At 34.2% G+C, this 27,522-nt stretch overlaps 1 protein-coding gene and 1 non-coding gene across 2 annotated transcripts in view; one reads left to right on the top strand and one right to left on the bottom strand.

Annotated features, from left to right (window-relative positions):
- Window positions 1-27,522, bottom strand: part of SEMA3D (semaphorin 3D) — a 206,377-nt gene that overhangs the window by 85,174 nt on the left and 93,681 nt on the right. The window contains exons 4-7 of the mRNA XM_037021701.2: window positions 19,843-19,905; window positions 11,060-11,179; window positions 6,442-6,535; window positions 3,685-3,813 (exon numbers count right to left, since the gene is read on the bottom strand). Of these exons, the coding sequence (XP_036877596.1) occupies window positions 3,685-3,813; window positions 6,442-6,535; window positions 11,060-11,179; window positions 19,843-19,905 (406 nt within the window). The remainder of the gene's footprint in view (window positions 1-3,684; window positions 3,814-6,441; window positions 6,536-11,059; window positions 11,180-19,842; window positions 19,906-27,522) is intronic.
- On the top strand, window positions 26,055-26,161 carry LOC118973020 (U6 spliceosomal RNA). The gene has a single exon (XR_005062225.1). It is a non-coding gene; the product is annotated as a U6 spliceosomal RNA (small nuclear RNA).

Below are 27,522 nucleotides of genomic sequence, written 5' to 3'. Positions count from 1 at the left end.
TCTAATTAGTCTTATCTATTTATATCTATATCTGTATCTGTATATATTTGAAGAAAGTCAAGAAAGGGATCACCAAACAACTTGTAAAAATCTCAGAGCACGTTAGTGGCACAATAAGACTAAGGCTTAAATATCTTTATTCCCATATTAAACTACCAGTTTCTTTTAATCTAAGATGAAAATGAAAGACATTCACTTAAATATTTTTAAAGGCATTCAGTTACAGGAAAAGGTTGGAAATGCAGTTGTAGGAAACACTAGAACACAGGGAACAGTTGAAACTATTAGAATGGATGAGCTCACAGAATTATGAAATTTGGGGAAAGAGAAGGAAAGGATGGCCAATAATTTAAAATGCTATAGATATCAGAGAATCAGAGCATTCAGTGTGTTAGTCCCACCTCCTACCTTTCTCACCTTCAGGAATAATAATAATAATGATGGTGATTATAATACTAACACTGAACTGCTCTTAAAATTGTCTTCTAACAGACTTCCTTATATGATCTAATTAATCCTTACAACAACCTGTGAATATAAATTATTAGTACACCGAATTAAATTGGACACACAGAAAGGTTTGACCAAGGTCACGAATCAGTGGCAGAATTTAAACCTAGGTAATTAAGTTCCACAGAAACAGAGCTATAATTTTTGCCTAAACTAGGATATTTTTGAGAATTAAAGAAAAATAGAGCAAAAGTGGAAAAGTGCAGGGCAAATCAGGTTCCATGGTCCCCCAGCTACTAACCACAGGCAGTCTGCCCTGAATGTTGTAAAACCATAAATGTCCAAATTCTTATATAATTTGCAGTCTTCAATCTGTTGAGATTTCTCTACTGTATATACTTTCTCCTTCCTTCCTTCCTACTGACTTCTTTAATTGCAAAGTTTTCCTAGTATCCAAAATCTTCTCTTAAATTTCTCCCTCATATCCTTGGATTTTTCTATTCCCAAACTAACTACCATTTTGGTACTGTATATTTCCATGTTCACATCTGTTGTCACTGCCTTTGTTCCTGTCCCAGTCTCATTTTCCTGTTTTCTTGCAATGGACTCTTCTTTCTGTGTCCTCATTATCTTTTAATCTTTCCTTCATATGCAATTATCAGTTACCTTTATAAAAAACTAAGATCTGATTCCCTGATTAAGATCAGGGTATGGGTGAAGGAGGGACCTAAAAGGCACAAACTTCAATTATAAATGCAGTAAGTCATGGGGATGTAATGTACAACATGGTGACTATAGTTAATAATATCATATTGCATATTTGAAAGCTGCTAAGAGAGATCTTAAAAGTTCTTAACACAAGAAAAAAATGTGTAACTATGTATGGTGACAGTCTGTGGGTAAAATTACAATATTTCCATAATCTCTCACCTGGCCTTAGTGCACCTCCATATTAATAGGTTGCCAATGGGTGGAGAGAATAGTCCATCATCATACCAACAGGTAATTACAAGGATAAGGGAGGGCATAACTGGACTGGAGAGGTTGGGTGGGGCCCCTTTTTCTGCAGCAGGGTCACAAGAGACATGAGAGAGCAGAAGTGGGCAACTGTTTGTAAGCAATAAACAGCTTTCTCCCACTTTATTTCTCCCTTTGACTGATTTCAGTTTCAAAGGTAATTTGCCCTGGGATTTTCCCCCTGTTACACAGTTGTTAACTAGATTTATTGTGATGATCATTTTGCAATATATACAAATACTGAACCATTATGGTGTACACCCAAAACTAATATAATGTTATATTTCAATTATACCTCAAAAAAGAGTTAAGGAAAAAAAAGAATTACACTGCAGATAATTTCCCATTGGTTTCAGGATAACATTTATAGCAAAAAGCCCCATCTCCCATTACTGTCTTGTTATGCTTCAGACATCTGTCATCCCTGAGGTCAGCAGTCCCGTGCAATTTGCAGGCCCAGTGGATGGAACAGCATTCAGTATGCCATAGGCCCTCAGAAGTTGTTTATTATGAGAATGTTAAACCAACTCAAGACTTCCTGCTTTGCAATTTTCTAAAAACATGCTCAGCAAATAATAGTTGAATAAATATTTCCTACATTTATTTCTTTAACAAGGCTGTAGACTTCTTTATGGACATGTTACAGTTAAGGAAAAAACAGAATCATCTCTGAAGTATGCTATTTGCCATCCTAAGTTTGGTGTAGTTCTGAAGGAAAATCCCTGGGGCAAAATACCTCTGAAACTGAAATCCATCAAAGGGAGAAATAAAGTTTAAGGAATCCGTTTATTTCTTACAAGCTGTTGTCCCATCTCTCTCTTGACCAGGATGCAGCAGCAGAGAGCTCCACCCAACCTCTCTGGTCCAACTAAACCCTGCACACCCTTGTAATTACCTACTGACATGTAGATGAACCACTTCTCTCCACATCCTGAAACATCTATTGATATGCAGATACACTAAAGCCAGGTGACAGATTCTGGAAATATTGCAATTTTACCCACATTTGGGAAATAGAATCTATACTTCATTTTAAAGCCATACATATATTTTATCTTGTTACCTAAACAGATAACTATGATTTTCATTGGTGAAATCTACGGAGTCATTCTCAAACCAACTATTTCCGCAAAAACCTCACAATGCTCAAGATACTTTGCCTTGCATGTGTTAAGAAATGAATGAGTAATCACCTAGTAGGGGCTGTTAAAAATTTGTTTTGCCCTATCAATAGGGTTCTCTTTTGGTCACGGGAGATCACATTGTTGTCTAAACAAATGGATCTGGACGTTTTGACTAAAGAAATGTTTTAGAAATGTTTTTTCCCATTTGTTTATGTTGTCACTGCCTAAATGATACTAAGAGATAGAGAGAGAGCCCATAGGAACAGGTCTCCTCCACTAAAGTGCATTATTTATGGTGGGAATGAGAAATACAGTTTGAATGATTTAATAGCAGTGTCATGTTATTCTGCCAAGCAGTAGAATAAAGTCCTATGTTAATTAGAAAGCATTAGAAAATCATGATAAAACTTGATCTGTTATAAGGCAGTGGAGAAAAAAAAAAGGGAAGCCTTGCATTGTTCTTTAAATTAAATAAATTCAGTTAGGAAGCTTTGTTTTTTGTTTTTTTTAACTTGGAATATTGTATAACCCTTAAACAAAAAGTGATCAAAATAATGTCAGTATCAATATACTTAAAACTTTGGAGGGCCATGTCTTAACCCAAACACAAGCCATCTTTAAACAAAAACTGTTTCCATTACAATCTAACCTCTTTCTATTAAGCTCATAGACAGTATTTGGCTTAGTTATTAAAAAACGTTATAGGAGAAAGATTGCCAACTTGACCCAGCTCTTCAACAGACAAGTTTTAAGATCTTGACCAGATTACTCAACTTCTCTGTGGCTCAGTTTACTTATCTTTAAAAAATCACATAATAATAACATACACTTCCTATGCCATCATTAATATTTAAAAAAGCAATTCGAGCATAGTACAGTGTCAAGGACAATAGCACACTCTCAGTAAATGCTGGCTAATATTATATACTCAACAGGTTCTGGAGATTTGTTAAACTTACTGGGGAATTATTCCAACTGTATTTTATAATGATGAGCTAAATCATTTATCCTAAAACACATTTGAATGAATAACAATGAGTTTCTTATCTCGCCAAGCAAAGACAAAACAATCAAAAGTAAGAAAGTCACTAACCATTGAGCCAGTAGTGCTCAGAAATGTCAGTCCTGATGTAATGGTGGTCATGAGTAGGCCCAAGGGACCGCGTGAATGCAGTATCTTTGCCAAGGAAATCAGAAGCTGTTCCAGAGTAGAGGTACTCATCTGGGAGGGAGAAAAGAATACGCAAGACTTCTAAGAGGATAGCAGCAGATTTATAATTTATAAGATACTAATTTTACAGCATGAAACTGAAGATATTTATTGCTTTACATCAGAATATACTGTTTCACAATTTTCACTGTCAGATTTTGAAAAAAATGCATAGTTGAAGATAAGATAACTCAATAAACTCTGGTAAGTGATGCTAGAGACTTGGATATAAAAAAGACCAAAGCCTTTTGAATTAATAATTGCACATACATTAGCTTCGCCTGTGAATGAGCTCTTCTTTCCCCTTCTCCTCACAAATCAAACATATATCATAATTAGGTCTTCTTTGTAGCAACACACACATACACACACAAAAAAATATTAAAAAAGTAAATGTGTAATGAAAAATGGATTGTGTAATTAGTATTTACTTAACCAACACAACCTCAATGACCACAACTCCTCTCTGTCTAACCTCTGCTGAAAGGCAGCTTTCAGCACTGAAGTCATTCTTCGTAATTATAACATGTTGCATTCCTTGTAGCTAATCATGTCTCTAATAGTTCTGATAAACAGGAATTCCTGAAAAGGGAAAGATGTTGCCATTACTGCATACCAAATTTCTAAGTCCTGTTAATTATGTATAGTGCATATCCATGTTTTAGGAGACAGGAGGGGACAAGACGGCAGGAGAGAGAGGAGGGGGTGCAGAAAGAAAAGGAGTGGGAAAACAGGAAGAAGGGAAGGAGGAAGATGAGGGGGAGAGGAGGGACGAAGGAAAGAAGGGAGACAAAAGCTTGGAGTGGGGAGAGAAGGGGGAGAGAAAAGGATTGGGGGGGAAGAGGGAAGCAGGGGTCAATGTTCCCTAATGCTAGTCAGCACATGGGGTGGGGGTGGGGCAGAAAAGAATGCTGTCCCTACAGTAGAATATGTTGCCCCTTCGAGAGCTAAGCCCTCTATTTCAAGAAATCTTTATAGTCAACTATTTTGGGCTTTACTTAATAGACCAAAACAAAAAATGGCTAATCTCTACAGAGCACTTAGATTCTTTAAATGCCTAAATATATGAACAGCTATAGACAGTTTTATCACTGAAATCCAATTTTCCTCAGAAACTGATCTTTAAAATTCTGCCTTTGTGTAAAGAATTCAGATGCTTTCTAAATCTCTGATTATAAGCATTCTACTAAACTAAGCAGTAATTAATTAAGTTTAAGTAAGTAATTAATTAAGTAAGTAATTAAGTAAGTTTAAGTAAGCCTTTTACTGAACTATTTGAGACAAACAACCTAAACAATGATAATACTCAATCCAAAGGAAAAAATAAAACAAAACACAAAAGAGAGAAATCCAGCATGTAAAGTAAATGTAGATAGATATGGTACCACTTCCAACTCTTAAAGCATTCCCCTCAAATACATGGTAAATGGCAATACTTCATTGTGGAGCAAAGGTTTAAAAATAGAAGAACAAAAATAACATCAATAAAGACATTGTTTAAAAAAGTTTGGTAAGAACAAAGGAAAGGAGCATTAGCTTGAGACATAAAAAATGTGGATATTTGGGTGTTTTGTCAGAAAAAAATGGTATGTTTCAGCCTAAAAATTGGATTTGTATATCCAGGCTTTAAAACTGTCTGTCTTTTTTGTATTTGAATTACTTAGGGATTCCTAAGAGGGGTCACCAATGCCTACAATCTATTATTTTTTTATTAAGGGTGTGTCAAGCCCACTTGACAGATCAGAATCACAAATCATCTACCTCATTTTCTGAGGATAATGAGTGAACATTAGTCATATAATTTTCAAAACACACAAAAACACACATGCTTTCACTTCAAAGGAAGATCACTAGTTCTCTCTAAGTGAAAATTAAAATGTCATGGTGCTTCACTCTTATCGCCTATTCAAACATTTGATGGACAAGTTAAACAAAAAGAGACTAAAGTCATGAACAAAACCAAGACAAAAGGAGTCCTTATAATGGTTGAAATTCAGAGGTCATGCCAACATTCCTCAGAACAGGCTTCAGACCACACAGTACTGCCTTCTTTAAACAGGATAGCCACCTCATAAGGGAATGTAAGATGTAGACAAAGCAAAGGGAAGACTGAATATGCTAGCAAAAGTTCCAGATTTCCATTAATATAATCAGGTTATGGTAAAATTGGGGGGAAAGGTTCTATTATCTGTGTTCTATAATTTGATTCATTTTTATACTATTTTATGTATTGTGTCTTATAACTAATCCTTCCACTCAAATTTTTAACATACTTTCTGATATATTATGTTTAAGGAATTGTTAAATTTAACTTCTATAGTAAGCCAAATCGGGACATAGTTTAGTATAATAAAACCTGAGACATCTAAATGTAAAATCATAGAAAAAGTGAGCATGGGTCATTTGCATTAAAAAGAATTCATTTAAAAAGTAATTGTGCAGACATCAAAGATTGTTGGGGCCTCACCTTATTGATAAGGATGCTAAATATAGAGCGATTTGGCAATAAAATACTATAATCAAATATTTAGTAGAAGACTAATCCAAAATAATCCTTAACTCAAGGAAAATGTGGTTTACTTTAGACATACCTTTTCAGAAAATCACCTAAAAGCAGAAACTGCCTGTCATTGATCGTACCTGTCATCACTGAAGCAAAAGGCTGCTGAGGATCAAAAGGACATTTCAGTCTGCCAGACTCCAAATTATGTGTGTCTAGTTTGAACATAACTTCCTGTTATGAGAAATATTAACACAAATGAATTTTTTAAAATATCAAAATTAGCAAGAACACAGGAGATGAGAACTCAATTCTAACTGATTAATTCAATAAAAACTGAGCACATAGCATGTACATCAGTGAAAGCACTCCTTAACTCACTAGTAAACAGTATTTCTGCCAAACCTCCATGTTTTGATTTACATTTGCCCAAAGTAGTAATGATAATACTGAATGAGTTTTTCAATAGCAAGTGGTAACATAATCATCAATTCATTTAGGCTGAACCACTGTTATCAATATCACCATCAACCACACATTTCTTAAGCCTACTAACTAATTCGCTGGCCCAAATAAGCTGATTTCCTCAGCTAAAAAATAAATTTGCTGTAAATAATTATACTTTCAGAACTATTATGGCCTGTTTACTTAAGCATTTACCACTTTACCAAATTACTTAAGCCTTGTGACATTTTGTGATTTTAGTGACATGAAAGTGTTCTAAGGCCAGGCTGCTCATTTTTAGAGCTGTCGATACATGTGGGCAAAAAGAAATCATGTTGTAGCATTTTCACTATTATGAAAACACTGTATGCATTAAAGCCACAGTTATTTTGGCTGAAACATCTATTTTTACAATAGTGGCCGCAGACAGAATGTCATTGGCAGACTTTTAATATTCAGGAAAAAATAACATCTCAAGTTGAACTTTCCAAGAAAAATATGAATGTATAATGAATATGGTCCCATGAGCTTGTGTTTCATAACAATGACAACATCGCCATCCAGCAGAAAGGCTGATGACTCACCCTGCATATGCACTGGTTAGAGAAATTCAGCATGTCAGACATTCTCTCTACATGGCGTATCTAGAAAGTTATATTAAAGCATGTATACTTATGTAGAAAGCAAGCAGTAAAGTAGAAAGGATGGAGAAAATCAGATTATTTGTTGTACTGCACTGTCATTTCAGATCTTTTTTCTTTTGAACTGGACCAATAGTAACTACTGCCTTAGCAAAAAATAGTAATAATGATTTAAATAGCATGGTTAACAACTAATATTTCATAGTTTTATGTAAATGTGCTTTGATATTAACAGCAATGGTACCTAATACTTAATAGGTACTAACCATGAGCCAGGAATATTATGGACATTGCTTCACTGAATCCTCAGCATTAGCCTAAAGTTATAGCTATTTTAAGAACTGCAGCTTTACAAGAGGAATATTGCAGATAGAAAGGGTTAAGTACCCATTTAGCATCACACAGCTAGTAGCTGAACCAGGGCTGTCTCCTAAGTTCATGCACTTAGCTAATCTAGTCACAGAATTTCAAACTTATGGATTTACAACTGTGTTGAAAGCAATGTATAGACTCACCATGACCATGTAACATGATCAAGCCCAAGTATGTTTAGTTAGAACAAGCCCAGGCTAATGACAAGTTGTGATAGTGTAGCCTCGGCATGCAAGAAGCCTAGCAAGAACACATTTGGGGCATGCTTCCCGGCTGTGCATGGGGCTAGAGGAGAACACATCTATAGATAATGGCTCTTAGGTATGCTTAAATATCATTAAGGGCACATGATTCTCCATAGGTCAAACAGAACTGTTGGCTCTAAAGCCTATAATGGGATATTGTAAAGGGAGAAAGTAAACTGAATCCTGGTGCACCAGAAGATTACAGTAAAAGATACAAAAGAAAAACCAAGAAAATATCTGGGAGAACGTCATAGTTGAAGCAAAGTACTAGATAACCCCTTATAGTTGTGCCATTTTTCTGTTTTCAAAATGCACATTTCATTAAAAATTCTCAAGATACACCCATAAAATTGCTATTTGTGGAGGCTGAAGACAAGGTCTCCCTTATAATCTCCTGTAGAAAGGAGATAGTAGGAAAGCAAGTTTCATAAATCAGAATTAAGGACACCAACAGGACAATGATGTAAAAAATAATGGCTGATTAAATGGACTTCCAGAGATAAACATGACACTAACTTTAAGACAACTTCAACTTTGTTTTTCCTATTAAATTCCTTTAGCCTAATTAAGTATGCAAGAAAGCACCTATCTAAGCTGCACACAGAGAAGTAGTGTTGAAGTAGGCAAACAGAATGATAGAAAACATTTAATCGCGTAACTAGATAAAGTTGTTATTAGTATCATCTCAGAGGAAAGAAAACATACATTCAGTCTAATTATGAAACAAGTATCAGACACTACCTGTATTTCAGTGTGTATATAAATATGCATACGTTGCAGATATGATTTTTATATACGTATTTTTAAAACCTTTGCCTCTTTACCTTTCTATGTTCCTATTGCTTAGTATGACTATTAATGGACTTGAATGAAGCAAGTGTTGTGCCAAAGCCTATACAGTCATTTTCTCATCCTCAAAATAACCCTGTGAGGTAGTTACTATTATTATCATCAGCATTTTGCTGAATAAACAGAAGCTTGGAAAGTTTATGCAGTGTGCATAAGCCCACAGAACTGGTTAAGACTGAAGCTATAACTCAAACTCTAGCTCCCCATGCTCAGACTACCAGATGTGGACAAAAGCCCCGACTTCTGTCCTAAAATCCAGATCCATTGCCCACTTGGCATGACCTACTAAACATTTCTCAAATGCAGAATATACCTCACCATTTTCCCCATAAACTTATTACTATTCTTACCTGAATAAATAACACCATTCTCCAACTCACTGCCAAAGACAGAACTTTGAGATTCATTTCGGTTTCTTCTACCTCCTTCCCATTACCTCAGCCACACTGAACGGTGGTCTCCACAAAGGAGAGACCCCTCTCTTCCCCACTCCTTGATCTTCCATCCCTTTTATCTACTGCTATTCCCTCTTCCCAGCCACTTTAGGAGCAACCTTATCTATCTGAAAGTGGAAGGGCCTTCTAAATTCCCTCTGGAAGAACAATGGATTCTTGGGACTAAAAATTTATTTTAGAAGTTAACATTCTTCAGGCAGGGCTACCATACAATTACCTATACTCCTAACTAGCAGAAAACTCACAAGATTCAATACCCCTGTTCACTCATAATTCTCTTATTCACAGAACTTGTAAATTTGACAGCCCCAGGGCTTCTTGTCAGTCCCAAGCTAAGTAATTAGCTCCATCTAACTTCCCTTTCAGCACTTGTGACTTTTAGGGGCTAAAGAACACTTTTTGCATCCTTCAGCAAGTTGTGAGTTTGGCCTTTAGCCTCAGACCTCAGAATACATCCAGGCTGTGGGGCTATCTCTTATGAATACACCCTATGCCATGAGCCTAGTGTTGTATATCACTCTTCATCAAAGCTAGGCAAGAGGACGTTACACCAGCAACAAAGAATGATGGATTCAAGTTGCCAAGTCTCCTAGTGGTTCAGAGATTTAACTATGAGGGTTGCTTTGTTTCTAAACAGTTGAGTCTGGGTTAGTTAGACAAGTTGATTAGAGAGAAAAATTAATCCAGCCACAGTGGTGGGTTTGATCTCTGCATAAATCAGTTAAATCAATGTAAAGAAACCTGTTCCGTAAACCCAGACTTTACTTTCAAACACACTGCCAATTAACCTGCAAAAATGTGTGGTTATTCACAAGAAGTACATTCATAAACCTAAGGATGAAAGTGCAACCCTTCAGCCCAAAGAAACAAACAATTTAGAGTACATTTTCAAAACGCAACTAGACATGCTTGCTCTAGAAATAGGCTGCTTTGGTTCAATTCCTTGCTAGACTATTTATTAGTTGGGTGATTTTAGGCATGCCACTTAACTCCATAATGAATTTTTACTAACTTGTATATTGGCAGTTACAAAGGTGCTAACTTCATTAAGAGTATAGTGAGTTATAAAGCAACAATCTATGTAATGTGCCTGGCACAGACCATGACACAAAGAAAGCACTCTAAAATATTAGCTATTAACTGAATTACTGAAATCTGCATGTATCTCATTTATGAAAATGCTCATTGATAACTGGAATACACTAGTCCTAATTAATATACCCTTTACTTTCACTATGTCAATTTGGTCCTGCAGAAATAATGAGCTCAGTGAGCTACTGTCTATACAATTTTAAGAAAATCATTAAAATTATCTGTACTCAGTGTCTACTATTATAAACATATGGAAAGAGTCAAATTTATTGAATGAGAAGAATGGTATTATTTATAAGATACAATTACATTGCAAGATCCTATGGGAAATGGATTTTTACCAACAGCAACATACTATACAGATTTAGTTATAAAGGAACCTCAAAAAAAAAAAAGAGCCCATAGAAAACAAGTACTTTCAACATTTTACACTAATTTGATCAACTCACCAAAAAAAAAAAAACCTTTAATAGAAAAAAATTTTACTAGGTAAGTGTTTAATTAAAACTGCAATCCACAAGTGATTGGAAATATGAGTTCTTATACAGTTCATAAACTATATGATTCAATCTTTATATTTAAATCTGCCAGTTTTATAGCATAGGCATTAAGTAACAAGGTATTATAATAAATTGTTTTCATACTATTTCATTATATTACCTCCTTGTAGACTCCAAGATCAATATATCCACATATTGGATGAAATGCTCCAGTTCCACACACATAAATGTGAGTCTTGTTATAGGGTTGAAGTACTCGGATGAAATTTGCACATTCTGTCTATTGGGCATAAAAAATACAAGCATTAGCATATGGTTTAGAGTTCTGAAAGGTTATCATTCATTCTACCTGTTTTCTTAGTAGATAAACCATCAAAAATAAGAACAAAATGGATAAGATTTGCGAGAAAAGTTTAAACATCTGACTTAGCCCATCTCCATAATGGTCCTCAATGGGGCCTAGAGAATAGATATAACAGAATATGAATGAGATTCTTTCAAGAATCACCTAAAAACATAACCCATCGTGTGCTGATGTCCCTACATGGTCTATCTCATATAGATTTGTTTGCAACATCAACTATCTCAGCTACACTGAACAAAACACTGAAGGCAGATGTATATTTCTCTGTATATATGTATTCCATTTTTATTGGCTGGAATTCCCTACCACTTTATTTCTATTGTTTTCAATGTTATGGAGCCCTTAAGACTCAGCTTAATTCCTGGCTATTCCAAGAATGCCTTCTGTTTTTCCCATGAATATTTTTTTATACCAAGTCAAATTTTTTAAGAGATTTTTTACATTTCCTCTAGTTTTGCATAGGCTTAGGCCTAAAAGTATTATTTTACCTCCTCATTATCTTTATAACTTAGTTTTAATTTTATCCCTGAGTTACTTGCAAATAAAAACTCTCAATTTTTCAGAGTAGTCATTCTTGTTATTACATATTATTTTCTATTTACCTCCTATAAGTGGTTCCTTAATTTTCCCAGAATTTTTGGAAATAATTTCTTAACCATTGCTTCACGATTCCTGGACCCAAAGACCCCTGAGAAAACACTAGGCTGTAGCATACTTTTATTCTGGATTGACTCTACCCAGGAGATGGGCAAGTGTTTACTAAAAAAGCTGGAAATCTACAAAACCACTGAGATTCATAGAAAAAGTCCAGTTTCTTCCCGCCTGAACAGCCATGGATTCCTTACCACTCAGGTGCTGACCTAATAGTTTTTGTTAGGGATGTAAGGAAGAATACATTATAAAAAATAAAAAGGCAACAACCTAACTGGTAAAGTGGTTCTTAGCATTAAATAGAATATTTATAAGGCAGACAACAACCTAACAGATAGAATTGTTACATGGATTAAATTAAATAATATAACATTCAATAATTATTACTTACTCTGATTTTGATCTATACAAAATATCAATATCCCAATGGCTATTCTGATTTTACAGTGAAAAGTTATGTCTGCATATCTGTGGTAGAGTTCCCAGGACATAAGTCCTCCTTCATCCAGGTGGACTGGCAATTTTACATCTCAAGAATTTGCAGATCCCAGTGAATAAAATCTGCGCATTCTACTACAGAAGAATGTTACAATGAACTCACTTAGTCTTCTGCTCTCTGCTTCCTTATAAACAAAGCAGTTTCTTAAGATTGTATGAAAGGAGAGTATCAGTTCCTCAGTTAGCTATGTAAGTAAAGAATGCTTTATGAGGTAGGACGATTCAGCACTCTCTAAAAGGAGCAGGGCCACAGCATATGGTTGCTGAGGTTGTACACTGCAAGAAAAAAAGTCTTATCTAACAACGTGCAAATTATACTACAAACATCCTTATTACCCCGAATATTTTCATATATTCAGTATATATTCTCAAATATTTATTATATATAGGCTCCTAAGAAAGGAAAATTTTATAATCATTAAAACAGTTTTGGACAGATAGTCTTGTTTAACAAAATCATATCGTGTCAGTTTTCCTCTTTCCCATCACAGGGTCTGATGAAGACAACATGCTATTTACACAAAGGCACCATATAGAACTGGTTTTACATTCTTTAACATCGTGTTAGACAATCTTAAGTGAAAAAAACCTAATTCAGAGAGTAAATATGCCATATAAATGATTATGAGCAATAATAGAAACACTAATATGAGAAAAGTGAAGTCAAAAAGTATAAAAATGTATGCAATCACCAGATAAATTGTAATGATGGTGTCACTGCTAGGATAGAGGTTTTGACACTATCTAGTCTTTATTTTGTCCACTCATGCTCACTGAAGGGACTTTCATTTCTTGGTCTCTCCATGAAGAGGTTTATGCAAGAGTGAAAGTCACATAGCAAACAGTATTCAGAGAGGGGAAGAGCAGAATTATATGGCTGGAAGGAGGTGGGATTGACTCATTGCCAGTTACTTCATCATTTTTTTTCAGAAGCTCAGTTTTACCAAATACTGATAAATTTAGAGGATAATTGTCATGGATTGAATATTTGTGTCCTCCAAAAATTCATAGGTTGAAACTCTATGAATTGAATCTGTGACAGTAATAGGAGAAGGAAGCCTTTGGAGGTAATTAGCTTTAGAAGAGGTTCTGGGACTGGAATCTTCATATGGGATCAGTCACCTCAGAAGACACAGGGAGCTAGCTACCTCACTCTCTCTGCCATGGGAAGACCTACAACAGAAAGATGGCCACCTGCAAGCCAGAATTTTCACCAGGAACCAAACTGGCTGGCACCTCAATCTTATACTTTCACAGCATCCAGAACTGTGAAAAACAAATGTCTGTTCAATTCTCCAAAGAAGAAATTCAGATGGCCTACAGGTACATGAAAAGATGTTCCACATCGCTAATTATCAGGAAAATGCAAATAAAAACCACAATGAGATATGACCTCACACCAGTTAGGATGGCCAGTATCAAAAAGACTAAGAACGACAAATGCTGGAGAGGATGTAGAGAAAGGGGAACCCTCCTACACTGCTGGTGGGAATGTAAACTAGTTCAATCATCATGGAAGCAATATGGAGGTTCCTCAAAAAACTAAAAATAGAAATACCATTTGACCCAGCAATTCCACTCTTAGTAATTTACCCAAAGAATATAATTTCTCAGATTCAAAAAGACATATGCACCCCTATGTTTATTGTAGCACTGTTTACAATAGCCTAGATATGGAAGCAACCTAAGTGTCCATCAGTAGATGAATGAATAAAGAAGATGTGGTACATACACACAATGGAATACTATTCACCCATAAGAAAGAAAGAAATCCTACCATTTGCAACAACATGGGTGGAGCTGGAAGGTAATATGCTTAGTGAAATAAGCCAGGTGCAGAAAGACAAGTACCAAATGATTTCCCTCATTTGTGAAGTATAACAATGAAGCAAAACTGAAGGAACAAAATAGCAGCAGACTCACAGACTCCAAGAAGGGACTAGTGGTTATGAAAGGGGAGGGGTGTGGGAGGGTGGGTGAGGAAGGAGGGAGAAGGGGATTGAGGGGTATTATGACTGGTGCACATGGTGTAGGGGGGATTATGGGGAAGACAGTGTAGCACAGAGAAGGCAAATAGTGACTCTGTGGCATCTTACTACATTTAGGATAGTGACTGCAATGGGGTATGGGTGAATGTTATAACCACATTGTTTTTTCATGTGAAACCTTCATAAGAGTGTATACCAATAATACCTTAATAAAAAATTTTTTATTAGATAAATAAATAAATGTCTGATGTTTAAACCACCTGGTTTGTGATATTTTGTTATAGTAGCCCAAGCTGACTGAGACAGTAACTTCACAAGATTCTGACATAAATACTTGTATAAAGAAATAAAACAACTCCTTTTCCAGAATATAAATTATGGAGTCAGAAAGATTAGGGACAATGAGAAACACAGCACTTTAAAAAGACAAACAAACCCAAGGGGAAGTTTTGTAGCATAGGAGACACCATTTTAGTGATTATAAAGAAAAACTGAATCACACCAACATTTTACGCCTTTTAACTTTTCTAGGAGTACTTTGTTAAAATGTAGCAAACCTGAGAAGTAACCTAGTTATTATGCTAGTTTCTGACTTGGTAAGATTCAGTTATGAAATTCCTCCCTTCTCTCAGGCTGGGGTTACATGAAATAGAACAATGTATGCCTGAGTCCTTAATTATCTGACACAGTCTATAAAAAAGTCCGCTTCGCTCAGTTTTTTGTAGTGAAGTTGATAGAGGGCCACTCTCCAAGCAGCCTGGAGGCAATAAAAAGGCATTAGTTGCCTGAAGAAAAGAAACCTGGGAATAGAGATCCTCAAAGTTAATGTCTCTAAATTTTGCCTGGGTGGACATTTAAGCCAAATCTCGAGTACTGCAAAAACTTCACAATCTTTTCCCTTTGAGTTTGTAACTTACTTTGTAAGTCTCAAAGATTCTCTGTTTTCCTTTTTGAGCTCCAAGTTTGCTTAAATGGCATGAGAAATAATTAACTTGATTTAATTCACCTACAATCTATTCATGGTAGCTTAATTCTGTGAGGCATGAAGAACAGTAACTTAGAGAAGCAACTTTGTTAACCTGCCCTGAAAGCTGGCTAATTTGTCAGCTATTGCCCACCATGGCGAGGGGTGTTGCATGTGACCAAGCGGTTCAGTTCAGTGAGTAGTACATTCAACTCTGGAAAAGGACTGACTTTCCTTCCCTTATTCCTCCTGCCTACTCCTCTTCCCACCTACCCCTGCCCCCCCACACAACCATTTCAAGAAAGAGAGAAAGAGAATTAAAAGTATCAACATTTTAATTCTGTCAAGTAATATTGTTTCAATATTTTACCTCTCATATACATACACACACACACTCACACACACACACACACACACACACACACACACACAATTTAATTTGGAATATATTGGAACTAATCTTTGGAAAAAGAACAAAATAATTGTTATGTATTAACACTACTTGGAATTTTAGTTCCTCCCTAGATACCTGGAAAAATAATAGTGAAGCAGAAGTACCTGTAATTCTGTAGACTTACATATATTCCAATTAAACCCAGGGCAGTACACTGTGATGATCAAACATCTTTTGATTTTAGCTACATGCCTGTTATTGATGTACCTGTTAGGTTTGTCTAACAGATCTCAGGTAGAATCCAGTCTGCAGTAATATCTATTTAGGTCTTATAGTGTCAAAGTAACACATTGTCAACACTTTAAAATACATACATGAAAATCCAAATATATTTCTCTGTTAAAAATGGAAGATCTATCAGTGAAGATTTCCATAGAGCAAAAACCATTGTGGTATAAAGGCAAAGGAAAATATTTTAAAGAAAAAAATTGAGAAAGAGTCCTATTTACATATTTAAAAGTTTACACATCCAATAGGATAACTGGGAAAGAATATATTTTATACTAGTGGATCACAAAATAATAATATATTTCACATTGTATATATAAGGAATATATATACACAATATATATATTGTATACATACTACATACACAAATACATACACTATATAGTATATGTGTGTGTGTGTGTATACATATATATAAAATCTGTAAATAATCAGTAAGGAAAAGGCAAACATTAAAATTTTTAAATGAAAAAATTATATGGATCGCCTATTCCAAACAGTAAATCCTAATTTTACAACTACATAAAATACTTAGCATTTGCAGAAATGAAAGAATTTTAAGCTAAAACAACAAAAATAAATTTTTTTGTTGGCAAAGATTAAATATATTTATTTTATTCATTTAAGTGTTAGTATTAAATATTAACTGTATCTTGTATCCAATATTAGCAAGGGTACAGAGAAATGTACACTCTCATAAGCATCAGTGCTGGTTAAAGCATAAGAGACATACATTTTTCTGGAGAACAATTAAGCAGTGTGTTAAAAAAATTTCATATCTTTTGAACAATAATTCTACTGAATAATCAATGATGTTCACAATATTTACATATAGGGTTTTTCATGCCCAGCATCACTTACAATAGCAAAAACTGTATATATACCAAACTTCTAACAATAGGGAATTGATGAAATAATATATAAAGGAATGCAGTGTAGCTATTAAAAGTAGTGTTATAAAAAGGAATTTAATGACATGGGAAAATGCTCATGGCAGTCTGCAAAGTGAAAAAAAAAATGTTTTAAGAGACTATGTATACAATGATTTCATTCTGAAAAATAGTAAATAGATAAGATAGAAGAATAAACATTAAAATGTCACCAGCTATCTCTGAGTAATGTTCATGGGGAGGAGATATTTACAGATGACTTCTATATAATTTGCAAACTTCCTACAATGAATACTTTGTTTTACTTTTAGAAGTTCTTAAGAAAAAAAAAAGGAAGAATGTAATTATAGACCTTTAAAGATGGAAGATCCTTTAACTCCCATATAATGCCTCCATTGACAAGGGTGTGTGCCTCTAGGGTTAAGCTGACAAACAAAACCCAGGCTACCCACACCCTGCACGCTCTTCTGCCTGGACTGCACTGTTTGCCCTACTCTTTATAGTCAGAAATGAAGACTTTTTTTAATGACTTCTTTTGATTAGTATTCTAAGCAGAAACAAAATATTGCCAAATAGCTTCCTGTCACCTCTTCCCTTCCTTGGTTTAAACTGGGGACTTGTGTTCAGAAAGTGGAATAAGTTCTCTTTTGTTTCCTCAGCTTCCAGTCCCTTCCCACCCCAATTAGCTAACTTTCATTATGGTAAATAATTCACCATTTTTCAGTTACATAGTACCTTTGTGCAAAGGGACAGTCTTTCCAAACACTTGTTAATCCTAAACACACTCTTGGGAAGTAGGTAAAAATTACTAGACAGAAGGGAGGAAAAAGGGTAATGCCAAAGGTAATAAATGGTATCAATAAAACCACACACTTGCCTCAGTTTTCTATTGGCTGATAGCTACGTGACACTATAAAATGAGAAGTTATATTACGGTGATATTGAAAAGAGATGATTTGAGAGATATGGTTTTGAGACCTTACATGGAGAGTTCAGACATTTATGGGATTATGGTGTGGTGTAACAGCATAGATCGTGGGGTAAGACTTTTAGATTCAATTCCTGGCTTCACTATTTACTAGATATGTGATAATGGGCAAACCATTTAATTTTTCTGGCCTCAGTCTTCTCATCTGAAAAATGAGCAATAATAGTAAAATCTAGCATACAGTATTATTGTAAATGAAATGAGATTATAAATATAAAACACTGAAAACAGTTTCTGAAACATGGTAAGTGCTATAAAAATGTTAGCTATTCTTAGTAATTCCAAAATATAATATTATTGTAAAGGGACAAACTAAAGAGGAAACAAAGACTTGTATTATTCCTACATGATTCAACATCAAACTTTACAGACATCAGTAAACAGGGAGATGTGCCCCAAATCTCTAATCCTGGTTTAGCAGTAGGTGTGCTTAAAGGTTAGAGGTGATTGCCAGCTCCCAAATACAAGTGAATTGGAAGAATAGGTTCCATATACTGAGTCCTACATTCTCTAGGATACCACCTCAAGGAAAGTTGATTACCCTTTGTTTTTATTTAATAATAGGGGCAACTAAGTTACTATATAACTGGAATTAGTGAACGTAGTGAAATTAGAACACTGTCACAATTAAAACCTCCACTGACTGTTTGACCTTGGGTGTTCATCTCTCATCTACTCCATGAGAAAACTGCCATTCGTTTATTGCAGTAATTTTGAAACAACCTTTTCCTACTTGCCTCATTAAAATAAACTTAATACTGATGGAACACAAAACACACATTAAAGTGTTCACACTGTTTATGACATGCTTCCACTGTTATTCAACAAAGTAATTTGGGAAGCTTTCATAAGCAAAGCATCTTCCCCCCCCCCCCCCCCCTGCAAGTTAAAAAGAGTATTGATGGTTTTGCAGACCTGGCACCTGTTGCTGTTAAATAGGAAGGCATCACTCAGCTTAATACTCCTGGCTTACCATATTCAGAAGCAACATTAGAGGGTGTTGCAAAAGAAGCCTCACAATGTCATGTTGCTGCCCCAAGTTAGAGTCTCTTTTCATCTTGAATTACATTCAGGAAGTGATTTATTTTGCCAAAAAAAGCAAGGCTCCCTATCAGCACAGTGCAAGAAGTCAGGGCAGAGCACAGAGCATCTGGCCTGAATCAGAACACTCAGATGAAGAGAAGAGGCAGGCAGAGCTACACCCCTCTTCAGTCATTGCTGGAGATGCAGGCAACCCACGTTGGGGGAACACAGAGGACGACTTGGGCTATGCAGGAGCGATCCAGACAGCATTCCCCAAAGACGGTTCAGTTAGTCACACCTGTCCAAGGGTGATCTTTGGTCCTTAAAGCAGCTTAAACTAGAAGTGTGTATTAGGATCCCACTGTTTATTTCATATACTTATGCTTAAGTACATTTTAGAGTAAATTCTTATTCCAGAATGTTGTGTCATTCATTTTCAACCAATCCTTCTTATCATCACTATAATGTCAACTTTTGAAATTCTTTTAGATGTAAGTTTAATTTCAAATTAAGTATCAATTGTTTGTAATGCTAAAACAACTAATGATTTTGTGTACATTCACAAAATACATGTCTATAAATGGACACTACACAAGCCTAGAAATGCCTATTTCTGATGATTTATTTTTGACTATTTTAAATGTATTTCTGAGATTTTTTGTGAAGAAAATAATATTCAGAATCAATACATTAGAAAGTTAAGTACTTCTAAATTTCTAAGAATAATGCCATTCCTCTTGGCAAGATATTTTAACCATATGATCTCTATGCAGAATGTTGGTGTGGTCTTAAAAACATTACACTAATGTCATTAATTCAATAATAACCAATATAAATATTTACTATCACATCAGTACAAGTCTAACAAAAAAATTTTTTTTAGTCTTATACTTACATTGGCATCTTTCCCAGCTAATTTACATAATTCCACCCGTTCCTTTGCAGCAGGCCAATATATCTGTAAAACATTTCAAGGTGTGTCAGAATCTGAATATCTAAAACATCCTCCAATTCTAATTACGGGAAATGACTGTGAAAGTGAAGAGTAGACATCAAACCAAGAACATATTGTTGATACGAAGTAAGGATTTTGAGGTTTAAATATTTTCTAAAGCCAACTTAAAAAGTTCCTAAGAAAAAGCTGTAGAATTACTCATTTTTATTTGTTAATCTTGTAATTTCTTCTTAAATATATTTAATTATGAGTAAATTATGTCAAGAAGTCCATAAATCCTGTGATATCAATAAAATTTCAGGTTAGCATTTGCTTAAGTGAGAGATTCTATTTACCCTGTTTTTCTATGAAGACTTAGAGTGCTAGGGCATTATAAATATGTACAATTAGGTGTGGGAAACAACTCTTTGTCAGTAGCACAAATTATCACTCCAAGTCAAAAACCAGTGTAAGTTTATTAGCAATATTTCACATATATGTAGCTCGAATGCATGTCAATTAAACATTTTATAAGCATTATCTTATTTAAATCTCAAATGACCCTATGAGATGGCTATACTTCCTCTTCCCATTTTCAGGTCAGAGAACTTAAAACAGCAGATAACTAACACCAAGGCCCACTAAGTTAGTTTGCAGCAGAGCCAAAATATGACCAAAGTCTGTCTCCTGAACCAGGGATCTCAACCACTACATAATGTAATTTGGGCAAATGCTTAAGGACAAGCAGCAAACTCATTCAATGGTAGCTTTTAATCACATTTTAACACTCTTCAATTTATCACAGAGTTTCTGTTTTGTTTGTTTTTTAACAAACTTAAGGAATTCTGTTAGGAAGTTTTTGCAATAAAGGTTCAGTTATATTACTACATTACTATGGAAAGAAATGTTCTCTGGTTACGAGTGCTTGTAATGTGTATGCCAAAAGTTCCTTACAAACTTTTAATTGTGTTTTTCACCAATGTTAGCAGAAAATATTTTAATAGGTGAGGAAAAAGGAAAATATCCTGAGGGAATACACTGAGAGATTTGTTAAGCCTGGAATGAACAAATGACTTATGTCACTAATGTTTATATGATATTATCTTCATAGTGAAATTTAAGATTTTATGTCTCTGAATAAAGAACAGAAAATAACACCAAGCTCTCTTAACAGACAAATGCAATGAAATAATTGAAATTTTTAAATGAAGCAAAGTTGTTTACAGCATATATTAATAACCTACAAATTGTAATCCAAAATGTACATGAGCAGATTAGCTGAGGCAGCAGTAGGCTCGAGGGATGAGCTAACCTTGAAATGTATGGCTCATAAGGACCTAAACGTGCTGTGTATTCAGAAATGGTTCAAATCCTTGCAATTGTACTTTCACACAATTTTGAATAGTAGCCAGCAGTAAGCATGAATGGATGACAGTAATAGAAAAGCAATATGGATGGAACTTAACAATTCATTATTAGGTGAAAAAAGTATAGTCCCCAAAATTACAGAGAGATGCCCTCAGAATAATATTAAAAACAATTAAAATAAAATAGGCACTTTTTAGGCATTTATACAGATGCATTAAATATGTAGAAAGAAAAGCAAGAGAGTAAAGAATGTACAGTTCGGGAAGATGGTTATCCAAGATTGGGAAAAAGAAAAGGGTGGAATTGGTGATAAGAAACAGGATATCTACCAGAGCTTAACTTTCTTTCTGGATGGTACATTTTCAGGTGTTTAATCCATCATTAAAAACAACTAAGTTGTGTAAGTCAGTTAATAAATAAATCAAAATGGGGCATGCACAGGCCAACTGACTACAGTCAATCATCAACCTAGAATCATGAAGTCCTAAATAAACGAATAAGCCAATAGTAAAGATAAAACACAGCAGCTGGCAGGAAATCTGAAAATGTCATTATGTTATTTTTTTTTTTATTGTTTGTTTGCTTTAACTACTGGAAGCAAAATTCCTGAACTGAGCGTTTTTTTTTTTATTTCCATTTTAAAAATGGCATCCCGTACTCATGAAACTTTCGCTTCATATTTGAGCTTAGGAGCTCAAGGTATCCTCTCACTTCTTTCTTGCTGATTCTTTTTTATTATTACTTTTAATTGTGGTAAAATACACATAATGTAAAATTTACCTCCTTAGCTATTTTAAGCTAATACAGTTTAGTATTATCATGTATATTCACTTTCTGCAAGAAATCTCCAGAGTCCTTTCATCTTACAAAACTGCAGCTCTATACTTGCTGATTCTTGAATAGTATAGCAATTTCACAAAAAACCACTTTGTATCATCAGACTGAAAATAAATTATACAAAGAATTTATGTCCATGATCTCTCAGTTGGTTGAATCTTTAGCTCATTTTATTTGGTCTGTAGTCTAGATTAGTATTTCTTTGAGTCCTTTAAATATGTCAGATACTATACTTTTCTGTTTTATATTATGGTCAGATTTAATCACACTTCAGAAAAAAATTAAGAACAATATTTATAGATTTCTTCAGATTTAAATATCAGTATTAATACTATACAGAAAAAGAAAAAGGAAATACAGAACTCTTCTATATTAAGCAAATGAGACTTAAAGAGAAGAGAAGTTATCACAGGGATCCATTTTTACTTTAAACCAGTATTTTGGGTGATTGAGTTAAACTATGAAAAATTATGTTTCTAAAAAAAATTGATTTTGAATATATTTATAGATACTTCAAAATGACAGGAGTTTAAAGACTGACAAAATGTGGAGGCAGTCTTCATATCAACTTTGAAATCTAAACTAAAGTTCTACCATCAGCACAGAGTAGTTACTGTTCATTAATCTTGTTCATTAGATACATAATTAGTAAGAACCTTCCACATGCCTGGCAAGGTATGGCTCTGAGTCAGGAAGACAGCTCTGTAAACAGGTACCATAAGGCCATTTCTAAGGGTGATACAGAGTGAGAAGAGAGGACAGGAGATGGAGCCACTGTGCTCAGGGGGCATGAAAGAGCTTGAGTGGCAAACAAAGTCTACTATTCCCCCTTTTGAGCCACTGTTTTGAATTACTTGCTCTTACTAGTTTCAACTCTAATGTAGTAGTTTAGTTTAATAGTTTTGACTGTAATTTTGTCTTAAGAACTTGACGCTAAAATAGTAACTGCACATTTTTTTTCTTTGCAAAGGAATATAAACTCTAAAAGGTGTTTTAAAGGTTTTGTTGTACATTTTCAGTTATTAGTGGTAAGTAATATAACATAAATTGAATTGATTTTAAGTCACATAATTGTAAATTGAATTGTGTCATCCTAGTTAATGAAACAATACTACTAAAATTACAAGCTTCCACAAATCAGGTTTTTGATTAGTGAATAAATGTTATACAAAGATACTCAAGCACTAAGAATTGTTGGACTCCAGAAACCAATTTTAAAAAATCTCCTAACATCTGTTTAACAAGATTATATTTTACCAAAGTTATCTCATTTTTCATTATTCACCTTCAATCCCATAAAGTCTAGAACCTATTAAAAATAGAAATTATCCTTCAGTCACTATTATTACTATACAGGAATTCTAAGATACTATCACACAAATAGTATTACTTCATAAGGTAACATTCAGGTCTTAAATATAGATTTATTGAGATTACATATAGTGGCTTATTTTGAAACAATGCTGTCAAGAGTTTAGGAATCACAAACAGAATTACATTAATAATAATAACCTAGGAGATAGCTATCTTCCAGACTCTAAACATTTACTTAAAGGAAAAAAAATCATTCTAGTTGTGCCAATATTTAAAAGCTATCATATACAGTGAAATTTTCTTTTACTTAACACCTAGTCATTAGAATAAAGGAATTATATATTTTCCTTTTGGTTCCATGTTGATAGCAAATTAAAAGAAACAAATTCACTTAATTAAACCTACAAATAAAACAAAGCATAACGAAAAAATAAAAACAATTTAAAAAACCACACAATACACAGGTTGGAAGAAATATGTTCAAGTAACATTTTCATTTTTCAATAACCTTTTGGAGTGGCATATATAATGTGAGACATATATCTCTACCTCTATCTCTCTTTCTACCTATGTAAAAACATACCACCATTACCGTATTTTTCTAGTCAAATTGTGTGTGTTTATGGTATGTGTGCAAGTGGATATAGAGGGGAAAAGTAGTAAAAAGGAGGTAGAGACAGACACACAGGTACACAGATGGAGAGATAGAGATGTTAACTCTGGTTGAGCATATAAACCAACTTATTTCATATATAATCTCAAAGTTTCAGTATAATTTATGCAAACCCCAAGGGGTACCTGATATCCTGAGATTATATCAGTAGCACAGTCAGTACACTTTTGGATAGCCTCACTCTCAGACAGAAATCACACCTCACACTTAGAAATTCAATATCCCCAGTATCGTATAAAAAGCCCTCTTGGGCATTAGGTAATATGAACAGTTTTGAGGCAACAAGTATTAATATTTCATTGCTTCCTGAATTTATCAGCCATAAAATGACATGTAATTTTCTCACACTTAAGTACCTTGTGCATGCATTATCATGCCATATTAAAAGTTGCATTAAGCAGGACAAACAAAACATGTATCCCTATTTTTAAAAGTTAACAGAACTGTACTTCTCTCTTAGAAAGTTATCCATAGATGTTTTTCTTTCACTTATCCGAGAGGCACATCAGAAACAGAGATGCTATTTGTATAATCTGTCATATTTTAATTGTCCTGAAATATTTCCACAGAACACTAGTCCTTAAAAAACATTGTATTATGTACCAGATACAGGTTTTAAGGCTATAATTTTGGATGGGAAGTAGTCTCTGGGGCCCTGGAGCTTAGAAATCAAAGATCTAAAATATGTAGAAAGCTTACTGCTGCTCTCTCCACCCACATGCAGGACAGACAGCAGAAATCAAACAGATCATCTCTGTGTGTCTGGATGAGCCCAAGAATTCTTCTCAACATAATCATCCAGGGTGTAACTAACAATTGAAACACTACTAAACAATTAGGGGTTGCAAATTGGTTTTCATTTGAGTGCTAATCTTACAGATCAAGTTAGTAACAGAAAATGACTGTGGGAAACAGAAGTGAATTTATAAAATTTCTCCACTTAGAAGTGATAATTTATGGGTTAATTTTTTAAGTTAAAGTATAGTTGATGCACAACATTATATTGGTTTCAGGTATGCAACATAGTGATTCAACAATCATATACATTATGAAATGCTACCTAGGACAGCTGTCACTATACAAACATATTACAATATTATTGACTATATTCTCTATGTTGTACTTCCTGTTCCCTTCACTTTATTTTATAATTGGAATTTTGTACCTCTTCATTCTCATCACCTATTTTGTTCATCCCCCCACCCATCTTTTTTATGACAACCACCAGGTCTGTTTTCTGTGTTTATGAGTCTATTTCTGATATATTTGTTTTTTGTTTTATTTTTTAGATTCCACATTTAAGTGAAATCATATGGTACTTGTCTTCGTCTTATTTCACTTAGCATAATACCCTCTAGATCTATCCATATTTTTACAAATGTCAAGATTTAAATTTTTTCATGGCTGAATAATATTCCATTGTGTATTATGTATCACATCTTACTTATCTATTCATCTACTGAAGAATGCTTAGGTTGCTTCTATATTTTGGCTACTGTAAATAGTGTCATAGCAAATAAAGCGGTACATGTATCTTTTTGAGTTAGTGGTTTTGTTTTCTTTGGATAAATTCCCAGAAGTGAAATTTCTGGGTAGATAATACTGCTATTTTTAATTTTTTGAGAACCCTCATACAGTTATCCATAGTGACTACCAATTTACATTCCCACCAACTGTGCACAGGGTTCCCTTTCTCCACATCTTTGCCAGCACTTCTTATTTCTGATAATAGCCATTTTGACTGGTATGAGGTGGTATCTCATTGTGGTGGTTTTGATTTGCATATTATGGATTATTGTTTTAAAACAATTATATCTGATAAATCAGTCCCCATATTCTGTAATTTACTGACTTAACCACATATGCATGTTTATATTGTTTTCATCATATTTCACAATTGAAATTAATCATTTCCAAGGGATTAACTTTGGTATGTTATACTTGGAGAGATCAAATGTTAACCTCTAAAATTATATATATAGTGCTCATTTTGGCAGAATATGTACTAAAACTGGAATGATACAGAGAAGATTAGCATTGTCCCCACACAAGGATGACACACAAATTCATGAAGTGCCCATATCTTTAGAAAGAGAATGAGAGTGAAAATACACATGTATGTATTTTTTCTTTTAGAGTTATATAATATAGATTAACATTATAGAAACAGATCATCTAATGAAATGAAAATTGTCTCCAGTGTCACTTTGTATATGTTCATATGCTATAAAGTTATATTTTAAATATATTTTCAAAAGAGGTTTCACATTAATTTTCTTATGAAAATACAGTGGAAGCTGTATGCATTTAAAAAGAAAACTATGGTTTAGTTATATTATATTGATTTTATTTGCTTATCTCTATCCAAACCTGAAACGTTTTTGTTTTTTGAAGCATTTTTACATTAAATACATATAGTCAGGAGGAACTTACAAGTAAAATACTGCAATGTCTCTAACAATTATTTTTCATTCATAATTTATATAATTCATCAACAGTTATCATTTGATAAGGTGAAAATGTTAGGCAATTTATTTTTAATTATTTAATCCTAGGGAAGTTACAGAGACATTCAAATAATGATAAGGCCTTATAACAACATCCTAAGGAAATTCTAATTATATCTGTTCTGTCTTTCATCCTTGAGGAAGCAATTTAATTGACTCAAGTTAGCAAGTGCAAGGTCAGTCAAATGCCCTTTGGCCTAAGTCAAAGATGCCAAAACAACTGAATGGAGTACAAAAGAGGAAATTACAACTTGTTCATAGAACCCAATTAAAGACAACAATTCAGAGCCCAAAAAATGAAAGTGGCCATCTCTATTAAATAACAGGATTCAAGTTTATGAATCGCTGTAACGAAGTTGGAAAATGCTGCTCTAAATGGCATATGGTACAGGATTTAAACAATCAAGGGAGCAATGACTACCCTGGGTTCCAAGGACAGAGGGAAGTCTGAATAATGAGCTCAAAGAACAAGGTATTGAAACCTTAGGAGAGGAATACCAAAGGCAAATACTACATAATTGAAATTGTTACAGATTCTATTCAAAATTGAATTGTTACAGATAGGGAGTTTAAATTCTCGTTTGGATTTGATCCGCTCATGTGGCTTCCTTAATGAAGTCTTAGGCGAGAATCATCTCTCCTTTTCCTTCCTTAGAATTCAGCTCAAAGCCTTTTTACATTTTGCCTTCGTTCACCTCCATCTCTGAATTCTGATGCACTTGTATTTATCATATCTATCTGCCATTTCCTTTTTGCACGTAAATTTAGTTTGGAACCTTTCCCTAGTCAAGATCAATGAAACGCAGAGGAAATAGAAGATGTGAATTTGAGTCCCAGCTGTACTAGCTGTTAGCAGCTAATGCTATCCTTTCAAATATTAATTCAGTATTATCCTTAAATAGCTTGTCCTACCTGAAATACATCTGACCTCCTCTCGATGAT

Source organism: Manis javanica, chromosome 6, assembly GCF_040802235.1.
Source record: "Manis javanica isolate MJ-LG chromosome 6, MJ_LKY, whole genome shotgun sequence".
NCBI lineage: Eukaryota > Metazoa > Chordata > Mammalia > Pholidota > Manidae > Manis > Manis javanica.
This window is presented reverse-complemented; position numbering and strand designations above follow the sequence as displayed.